Below are 11,400 nucleotides of genomic sequence, written 5' to 3' on the forward strand. Positions count from 1 at the left end.
TTCATTTTCAAAGCGTTTATTTTCAGCATTTTCTTTTCAAAGCATTTTATGCATTTCCTTTTCAAAACATATGAGTAGAGGTAAGTAATTATTACTTTGATTGTTCATTCAATCATCTTTCTCCATCTCCCTCTTTTTTCTTTTAATTTTTCTTTTCTCTACACTTGGCAATTTTGAAGTCCTCTTTGTTGAGGCAAAAGAACCTTTAATGCTATCACTTGATAATTGGCTTGGATTTAATCTATAAGGATTTTTAATCCTTGCTGGTATGCTCGCATTTATGATATTTTCCTTCGTAAGAAAAATAAGCCAACAGATTCAAAGTCTTCAAATTGGAGACTAGTGTTGCTCTCTTTAATGTGTGAATTCACCATGGTTTCTAATTTGGAGAGCTCGGTGTCGAAGCCAAAGCCGAGGAGGTTGAGGGCTTAGTTGATCTTGTCGACGGTGATTACTTCATCGTTGAGTAGATCGAATATGTAGCAGAGACGAAGGGAGAAAGGGACGAAAGTGTGGCCTCTACCGTTCTTCCTTAGATACTCTCTATGTATATATATATATATATATATATTTGTGTATAGATGTTTATTTGATTTTGATTTTAAAGAATTGATTATGTGAATTTTAGGCGTTGTTTATGATTTCTAGAAACGCTACGCAATGCCATCTGAAGACGTTAGGGTTTTTTGCATTCGTCTCTCGTCATCCTTTGTTGTGTTCGATTTCTAGGGTTTCAATCAGTGCATTTGGATCGGGTTTAGACCCTGTCATTGCAAAATTGAGTAGTTGGTCTTTTGTTGTCAAAGTGGAGTCGAATTTCGAAGGAGAAGGAGAAGTAGAAACTACTATTGAGAATGTTGAATATAATGAAAAAGTTGTGATTCTGAAGCTCCTGAAGGAGAAGCAAAATACAGATCTCTTGTTTTTTTTTTTTTTTGATTGTTGTTGTCGTTGTCGTTGTGGTAGATCTAGTGAACAGATATATATATATTTTTTACTTGTTGATTATTATTATTATTATTATTATTATTATTATTATTGTTGTTGTTGTTGATGAAACAAATTGCAACAGATAGGGGATTTTTATAGTTAGATTTAAACATATAAGGGACCTTATGTGGCTTTGATCCGTTCAAAATGGGTCTGATATTTCAACAAATAGTTTTTTACTAGATATGTTGAAAAAGAAAAATATATTTTTTATTGAATAGATTGGAATTTCAATAGATAAAAAATTTCACTCGATAAAATAATATAAAGGGAAAAATTGAACAGATAGTCAAAAAAATAAATAGATAAAAAACTAATTTGAACAGATAGTTAAAAAATTTGAACAGACAGACAAAAAATTAGAGTAGATAGTCAACGAAAAGTCAAACAAATAAAAAAAAGTCAATGGATAAAATTGGAAACAAAATGTTATTTAGGATTTTTCACCAAACTATTTCACAAAAAGTGGACATCTCATAACAAAAAATATTTACTGGATTTATTGCTTTAGACAATTGCTAGAGTGGATTTTTCACTAATTTTCTCTTTACTCCTTAGTATAAAATAAAATAAATCAAACAATTACCATTGTATATGAGATGGTAATTTGTGTAGCCAAATTGGGCCGAGCTAGGTATGATGGTCTTTGAAGGTTCGGCCGCCTAATGGGCTAGTATGAGAGCTTGGGTAGCTCGGTCTTGGGCTAAACAGGCTTTAGGCTGGTCTGAGGTGGGTTGCTAGAGCTTGGACCTAGCTATCAATAGGTAATCTATAAGCAGACCGAGATGTCTTTAATAAAGGGGGCCGATGAAGGGGGTCGAGCTATGTGCAGCTCGACAGGGTGCCATTTCGTAGCCCATGTTAATACAGCTCTACTTGAAGGAGCACAGAGCAAGATAGCTCGGTTGACCGCAATGACAGTTGAGCAAGGAGTTTTAGCCATCTCATTTGGTTGGCAATGAAAAGAGTGTTCTGAGGATAAGCATCATCTTCAAGAGTGTGATTCCTAAAAGGACTCTGCTAATAAGAGTTAGAGTCTTACTAAGATTGTGTTATGCAGAATCTACAAAAGTTTAAGCTAAACCCTAATCTCGAGTATGGCAATTCATACTTTTGAATTCACAAAGGTTTTGTATCTATTGTCTATTTGTTGACTTAGGCATTGGAGTGGTTTCCGACACATACCCGTTGGTCAGTTCACGTTTGTGTTTTCAGGTGATAAGACGATGACGTTTGGAAGAGTGCAAACTTGATCAATAAGATTATATGAGACTGATTATTTCATGCTTGTACAGTACATATATCCAATAATAACATCACTAACAAAATAGGAATGAGTTTCCATAAAACAATATTACAAATCCGCTTTGTGATGTTACCTTAATACAGATTTCTATTGCATCTTTTTAAGACTCAAGTTCAGAAAACAATCTACACAAGAAATTCCAAGTGATCCATATTACTTTGGATTGCAATCGTTTTTTTGGGAATTAGTTATTTTAGTTGGATTATTACGAAAGATGTGCAAAAAAAAGAGAAAATAGTTGATTTTTTTGTAATGACTTTTTGACTATTTTAGCTCATTGTCAAAATATTAAGTCGTGGAGTTGTCTTTCACCAACTCTTTTTGCTTGAAACTTCTACTTTCTATACTGAGAATGGTAGGCAATCTTTCAAAAACTGAATATGTTAATTTGTCTTGATTACAAGCAAACAGCACAAGCTAAACAATAGTATCACGACGCCATGTCCGTGGGAATGCTGAAAGCATACACTCTATCCCTGGCCTTCTTTGCCTGGGAAAATTGAAGTTAGTATCAGTTGAAGTAAATTAATAGTCTTAGCAACTTAGTTTAAAGGAAGAACTTAATATACTTGATACTCCCAATCCGTGCGCAGGGTAATAACTAATAGCAGTATTCCTTGCAGGCCACTCCCGCCTATAATTCCTATCCACAGGCCCTACAACAAAGTTGGCATCAATGGCATTAGAAAGGCAACACTTTTTTCTTTTTCTTTTTTTTTTCTCTCTCTCTCTCTCTCTCTACAGCTCCAACTTCATGATTAGTCTGTTTGGATTGAGTGATTTGGAGGAAAAAAGAAAAGAAATCTATTTCTCTTGATCCTAATCATTTGTTTGGATTACTAACGCTGTGTTTGATTGGGGGATTTTGGAAGGAATTTGGAAAGAGAAAGAGAAACAGAAAATGTAGGTGAAATATGAATAAAATATACCTATATTTCACCTAGTTTCACACACACTTTCCATTTCTTTTTCCAAATCTCTTATTAAATCCCACAACCAAATACAAAATAAAGAGATAAGAGAAATGAGGAGAAATGGAAAGAAATTGAGAGAAATTGATTTCTCTTACAACCCACTTATTGAATCACTTCAAAATTGGAGAGATTGATTGGAAGAGAAAAAAATGAGAGGATTACAATTTTTGTATAATACCAAGATGGACCATCCACCTACTAAAGAAATAAAACATAAAAAGTTATTTTGGTAATATTACTTGTAAGAGTTTCTTTTCTTCTCTTTTACGTAGTGTGTCCAAACAAGAGTGGAGAAAAATCACTATCTTCTCTTTTATTTTCTCTCCAACTTAACTAAACAAGAAAGAGAGAAATCACCATCTTTTCTTTAGATATCCAAACATAGTGGATAAGTTGACAAGGGGTTTGCACATATGGATTTGCAATTCTTGTTTATTTGTTCCTTCTTTGATATTGTCTCACCAATTCTAATTAACGCTGTGTTTGGTTGGGGATTTGAAAAGGGATTTAGAAAGAAAAAGAGAAAAGATAGGTGAAATGTTAATAAAATATACCTATATTTCATTTAGTTTCACACATTTTTTTCATTTTCTTTTCCAAATTTCTTCCCAAATCCCCCAAGTAAGCACAACGCAAGTGTTCTCCAATTCTTAACAAGATAAACTTCTTACCTTTCCTCCAAGATGGAGGGCAAAAGTAAAGATAATTGCACAAGGCAGGCCAACAAGGTAATAAGCTCCTAGATTCACAAATGCACCAATCTTTTGCCATCCACATCCTCTTACCGTACCTTTTGCAACTCAAAATTTTCCATGAGGTAGGTTAGAGTCATAAACAAAACTAAAGAAACCAAGTTGAAAAAACAGAACTAAAATACTAATTTGGAGAGGAATGATATATATAGGATCTAACCTGAGAGTACACCTTGAATTCCATCCAAGAAGTTGGAAGATGCAAGTACTGGCATTATGGCAGCTATGTATTTCACAACTTCCTCTTCATTGGTGAACATATAACCCCATATGTTGCGCACCGCTAATAAAATTAAGCTTAGCAACAGGCCCTCTGCTATGGCCAGGAATATCACAACTTGCACAGCAAGTCGCACAGCGCTTGGTTTTCCTGCGCCTAATTCATTTGAAACTCTCGTGCTTTGAATGTGAAAGATGACGAAATTTCATTAGGATATAGGTAAGAGAGATCTACAGCTAATGATCATTTGAAGGCATTTCATCAAATTTACCTTACTGCACTGCCAAAACCATAGGGGATTCTGAAGATCAATGCACTTGTGCTAAGGCTGGAGAAAGAAAGATCAATCAAGTTAGAAACTTGGCAGTTCACGTACATAACATATACAAATTTCCATGTTTTTTTTTAACGTGAAAAAAAAAACCTTTCTTTTTTTTTTTTGGTCTTTTTTGATAAGATTAGACGAAATATGTCATCTCCAAAGAACTTATCCCAAGATGAGTATTTTAGTAATTTTGTGATAAAAATGATAAGCAGTATATGTTGTCATGCATATATGCGATAAAAGACCCCCGAGATTAGTTATCCCATGTCATAAAATTTAAACTAAATGCAGGATTATTTTATCCTGAACTTATTTAGTCCAATCTCTCATTATCCACGAATCAAATGTGGCCTTAAAACTTTGCAGAAAAAGAAGAAGAAAATGTTCTCTTCCTCACTAAAAAACTCAAAGATAAAGTTTGATGAAAATGCAAACCTGACTGACATCATTGATGTTTCTAGCTTTGGATTAGGTAGAAGACCTGACATGAGAACCAAAAACTCGTAGGACCAGTACTCCAAGCTGATTCATATCACAATCACAATCACAATAACTTTAAACTGGTGCTGTAAACAATAGAACATTACATGTGTTCTGTAGGGCAAGGGATCCTCTATGCTCCAAAATCTCAATCCCTAGAGGCGGAGCTAGGATTACTTAGTTGGGGGGACCAAAATGAAATTCATGGGACTCTAGGACCCTTGTTGGTCCCCCCTCGCTCTGCCCCTGTCCTCAATGTACTTCCAATTGAATGATTTGATAGAAATCTCAAATCATGAACAGGAATCTCAAGATATGATTGTGCGACTAGGATTACATTGGGGACAAAGGGACATATTTTAGGAATAGAGGATCCTGTCATACAAACTTATTGGTTGTGTTGAATATTACAGAAATAGGCATTTTTGTTAGAGAAGTGGATGGAAATTTGAAAATTTCAACACAATTATAGTATTAACTCTAATGTTATGTATCTGCAAAATGTATTAAGAATAGTGTCCAGAATTTGAATATGGTGCAAATTTAAATTTATTGTGATGTGAATCACACTTAGAATAAATTTGATTTACACGTTTCAAATTCTGAACACTCTTCTAAATATTTTTTCTAGGTATGTAATATTCCTATTACGTATAACTCACCAAACCATAAGAGCTGAAGGAACAGCCAATGACAGAAAGCCAACAAGGTCTTTCAAACCCTCCTTAGAGAAACCAATCCATGTCTTTTGACAAGTAGGTGAGAACTTGATATAAAGAGCCACACCCACCACATTAAGCCAATAAGAGATAGCAATGGCCAATGCAGCCCCTTTGCTCCCAAACCCAAATCCAAAAACCAAAGCCCAACATAAAACCACATGAACAATGCTTGTCAAGCATGTGATTATCATCAATGGCTTGACACTGTTTTGAGTCTGCAAGAATCTGAGTTGGCATTGAAGGACACCATATGGGAAGATGCTAGGGATGAGCCAACATGCATATATGCCAGCTTGGGTTGAGATCTCAATGTCTTGTCCACAGAGCTTGAAAATTGAGCCTGTAAATACCCAAATGATTGATATGGGAATGCCCATTAGGAGAAGAACTAGCATTGCTCTTTGCATGTGTATGCCTAGCATGTAGTATTGTTTTGCTCCATAGGCTTGTCCACATTGTGTCTCCAATGCACTTCCCATCCCCAACTAGTAAACATGAATTATTAAGTGTATCACTGTTAAAATAGTATAGTATAACAAAAAATAGGCACTTGAGCAATGTAGTATATGTTGTGTTAAAATAGTTTTGTGTTGTTTCTTGTGTCAAATTTGACTATATACTATATATTTGACCAGTTGATTTTTTTGTCACAAAATTATATATATGTCATTATAATTAGAGTTTGATTTATCAATGAGTTGTTGGAATGTAATTGTTCAGTTTGATGCAATTCTCCTCAGATTTATAAATAATTTCTTATTGATTGACAAAAAATTAGGAGATTATTTATAACAAAATAAATAAATGATCTATGCTATGTCTAATTTGATTTATCAGTATGAGTTTTCGGAATATAATTGTTCAATTTGATTTGATTCTCCTCTCATTTATAAACAATCTCTTATTGATTGACAAAAAAATAAAAGATTATTTATAACAAAATAAATAAACAGATCTATGCTATTTTAACAAAACAAGTACTAAATTTTTTGAGTAACTTGTGACAAATTGGTATAAAAGTGCACTTTTACTGTTCTAAAACATACAAAAAAATACTATACCATTTTAAGATGCTCTTTCAAAAAAAAGAAACAAAAAAGAGATGAGAATTTTTATGCTGTCGTTTGGCAAGTGATTTTTGACTTAAAAAAAAAAAAAAAAAAGTTAAAAAAGCCAAAATTCAACCCCATTAATAAAGGATCACACCATGCATATCAATTAATCACTTTTTTCTTCACAATTATCTATTCAATTAAAAAAATCATTTTCAAATATATTATTATTTTTTTGCCTCATGAAAAGTCTAAAAAACCAAGTTTCGAAACTGGCCTATGTGCTTAGAAAAAAAAACAAAAACTGAACTATGTGTAGAAATTAGACACAGTGAGCACATATAAATAAATACATATATGGCAGGCTCACCTCCAGAAGTGTGAATGCACATGTGTATCGATGGAGTGGGGAAGATGATATCTGAATTCAGATTATTCAATATCATTCAGATTATTCAATTAATGGCATCAACTACCCTTTTGATAAATGCACATCTAATCTTGAAGACTCTGGTTCTTGTTAATTTACCAAAAATGTATATCTTTGGGTAAATTAAAATAATATTGATTTTTTTAGTTTGAGTGAAACTTTACTTTGGTCATTGTAGTTTTAATTTGAATAATTTAATCTTTATACTTTTAATCTTGTTGCAACGTCGTCTCTTTGTCATGCATTGTTAACATTGGGAATGGAAAAAAATCACGAGCAAAACTAGAGAGACTATAAAGTAAATTAAAAATAAATTACAAAGATCACTGGTATAATAAAAATTTTAAATTCGCGGTTAATGTAATTTATTTTGAATCTTACTTTGGTCCTTCCAATTTTATATATGGTCTTTTTTCTGTTCTAAATTTTAATGATAAGTAATGTAGTGATCATATTGTAACAAAATTGAAGTATAGGATGTAAATTGTTTGAATTAAAATTACAATAATTGAAGTGACACTTCAGGACTTAATGTATAATTTATATATCTTTTATGGACCATTTATCCATGGGGCTTGGGGGCCCCTTCTCTTGAATCATTTGCATTGGTTGCTTTCATAGACCATTTATCCATGGGGCTTGGGGGCCTCTTCTCTTGAATCATTTACATTGGTTGCATTTGAAGTTTCAAAACCTATTTCGTTTTCAGAATTTGTATTGTGAAAAATACTAAAAAAAATTTAGTAAAAATAATGCCAAAAGATGTTTTTGAAATTTCAAAACCTATTTTTGCACTCAATATATATATATATATATATATATAAAATAAAGAGTGTTTTTGAAAATTTTTAATCATTTTTGACTAAATTAATTTTTAATATATTTTTTTATTAAACAACTAAACAAAACCAAACAAATTAATTACTTTCTTTTATGCCTGCTTTGCGGGCCTCAGTTATCTGATGTGATGGTTAAGCAATCACCATAGGCATGGAATTTTCTATGGGCAATGTTAGAGAATATTAAAAGTGGTGTTCTAAAACAATTATTAATAATGTGATATTTATTTTTTTTAAAAAAAGAAAAAACAGACAAAACAACATTGTGGCAGTGGGTGGAATCCACTGCCACCTCATTAGTGGTGGCACTAATTACGGTGTGTTTGGTTGAGGGGTTTGGGGAGGGATTTGGAAAGGGAAAGGGAAAAGGTGTGTGAAACTATGTGAAATATAGGCATGATTTATTCACATTTCACCTACCTTTTCCATTTCCCTTTCCAAATCCTTCTCCAAATCCCCCAACCAAACACAGCATTAGTGTTTCCACTCATTTTTTATTTTCTATCCCATTTGTGGTGTTTTGAAAAGTTGATAAAAAAATTAATTTTTTTTTGACTTTTTTAACTTTTTGATGACTTTTTTGGCTAACAAAATTAGTTTTTTGGTAACTTTTTTGACTAAAAAAGGTGACTAAAAAGTCAAAAAAATTAACTTTTTAACATGTTTCCAAATATCATTTTAATCATTAATTTCAGTGATGTGATAATAAATTTAAAATTATATATTAAATTTTTTTAATGCACATCAACCGATCATAAAGGGTCAATGTGGGATGATTGGCTTTTTAACTCTTTTTTTTTTTTTTTTTTAGTTTTAATTTTTTTGGGTTATATTATCTCTCTATTTATTCATATAAAAAAAATTAAAAAAAGTCAAAAATTCAGCCTTTTACTATCTTTCCAAAACACCACAAAATATTTATTAGTGAATCTTAGAGTATGCTCATGGTGAGGTGAAATTTTTGTATATTGAGAGGGTATCACATAACACTGTAGTATATTTTACTAATCACAAATGTATCTTTTGTTATTTTTTAAACACTTAACATAAGTGTAATGAATTTTATTATCAAATCCAATTATATAATATAAAAAGATATCATGTGACATCTATCTATTGACACAAAAAAAATTCTTCTACGATGAGACCCACTTTTGTGAGTATTATATATGTGATCGATTTTAGTGTAGTATTTTTTTTGAATAATACTAAAGATCCACATTTTAGATTCACAAATTTACCTATAATGATATGATAAGAAATGTATACTTTATATCATTGAGTATGTAATTAATTAAAAGTAGATACCTATCATACTTTATCAGTGTTGGTCAAATTGTAGAATTATTTTTTTTTGTGTGTGTGTAGATCTCAAATATATATATATATATATATATATTTCTCCATTGTAAAGATGGAGAAATTATTCTGAGGAGTTGGAAAGGAATTTCCAAAATTTACTAGAAAAGCATATTTGGAAGGAAAGGTGATTATCTCAAGAGGATTTTTTGTTTTTTTTATATTAATTGATAGGTAAATAATTATAAGTACGAAAAATATTATATCAAACTATTAATTTACAATAATTAAAAAGTGAACAAAACTTATTAAGATTACTAAACTCAAGTTCAACAATAACTCCACTACTGCTTATATACAAACCCCACAATGAGGGCAAATAATCACCTGTCACAAATGCTATCAAACTCCCCTCCATATAAGTTGAATATAAAACTTCACATCACAAAAAAATATTACATAACCACTAAACCAAATGTGGAAAACAAAATATCATGACCAGTTTTGTAGTGTTTAGACTATAACTTTTAAAGACTTTTCTCTTCATTGTTTTTTATTGATCTTCTCATTATTCGAGCTATGGCGACTTGAATCACTGAGCTACCTGTTTTATTTATCTTATTCTCTTCGTTAACATATGTGAAAAACAAAAAATTATGACCAATTTTGTAGTGTTTAGATTATAACTGGAGATTTCTCTTCATTAACATATGTGAAAAACAAAGGATTATGACCACTGATACTGTTTCATATACTCTTCATTAACATATACTCTTTATTATGACGAGTGATTTGTTGTATATACGCAACAATTAGCCTCACAGTATTTTTGTTTTTTCATTTTTTTAGAAACAAAATAATATATATATATATATTTTAAATATTATCATTTTTTTGTAATATGAGAAGAATAGGACAAATGAAAGTTGGAGTATTACACAAGAAGAAAGATTCGAACCAGACATCACAGCTTATTAGGGCTTCCTTTATTAAAGCTAATTCTTGATTTATACTTTTTAAAATTTCAAAAACATTTTTTTAAGTGCTTATTAAAAAGTGGGTTACTTTTAGGGAAAAAAAAAAAGGATCAAAAATAGAAAACAAAAATAAAAAACGTGCTCTTACTCATTCCATAGAAGAGCAAGAACATTAGTCAAAATGAGAGAAGATCAATGGCACATATCAAAGCAAATATAGACAAGAATGTGACATACCATGAAGCTAAAACCAGTGACACTGGTGAACGAAGAAGCCATAGAAGCACTGGAGAGAGAGAGCTCATCAAGATGACCTATGAACATGACTGACACAATCTGTAAACTGTACTGCAACAAACTAACAACAACAAGAGGTCCAGCCAACTGCACTTGTTTATACAGCTCTGCTGTAATCTCCCCCGATACATCGCTGCCTTGGCATTCCTTGTTATTGTTTTGTTTTTCGTTGTGTTCAATGTTGCCATTTTCAGAGCTTGGAAGGAGAGGAGATTCAAGATCAGGCTTGGAATTTTCTTGAATAGCCATTTGCAGAGCTTGGAATTTTCTCTCTCTATTTGTCTAACCACAGTTTCCTTTGATGAAGGAAATGTGGAGAAGAATTGTTTTTTTGTTGAAAGGTGAGATGAGAGTGAGATACTATATGGAACAATTCCGACCTATTATATAGCTAACAAGTGCAATTTTGATGAAGGAAATGTGGAGAAGAACTGTTTTTTTTGTTGAAAGGCGAGATGAGAGTGAGATACTATATGGAACAATTCCGACCTATTATATAGCTAACAAGTGCAATCAATGATGACGAACACCATTATTTATTGAGTATCAAACAAATGGCTTGTTTGGTGTAATTTTTTTTTTATAAGATAAAAATTGATAATCAAAAAATAAAATAAAATTCGATAAAAAAAAAAATCCATTTTAATTGGTTATCAAAATATGTGTTTTGTGTCATTTCGTCCTATGTCTCACATGGGTGTAGGGCTAATAGTCAAATATTTGATTGATTAAGTAAT

The 11,400-nt window shown here is 31.7% G+C and overlaps 1 protein-coding gene across 1 annotated transcript; it reads right to left on the reverse strand.

The window, feature by feature from the left end:
* Positions 1–2,271: 2,271 nt before the first annotated feature.
* On the reverse strand, positions 2,272–11,126 carry LOC114290160 (protein DETOXIFICATION 16). The gene is made up of 8 exons (XM_028234036.2): positions 10,604–11,126; positions 5,710–6,254; positions 5,003–5,089; positions 4,514–4,570; positions 4,183–4,421; positions 3,942–4,060; positions 2,866–2,952; positions 2,272–2,786 (listed from the first exon to the last, which is right to left on the reverse strand). Exons 1-8 carry the CDS (start codon positions 10,910–10,912, stop codon positions 2,727–2,729), a joined length of 1,503 nt encoding a protein of 500 aa, XP_028089837.1. The 5' UTR covers positions 10,913–11,126; the 3' UTR covers positions 2,272–2,726.
* Positions 11,127–11,400: the final 274 nt, after the last annotated feature.

The sequence above is a fragment of the Camellia sinensis genome, chromosome 4 (assembly GCF_055761805.1).
Source record: "Camellia sinensis isolate YWXY chromosome 4, ASM5576180v1, whole genome shotgun sequence".
Classification (NCBI taxonomy): Eukaryota; Viridiplantae; Streptophyta; class Magnoliopsida; order Ericales; family Theaceae; genus Camellia; species Camellia sinensis.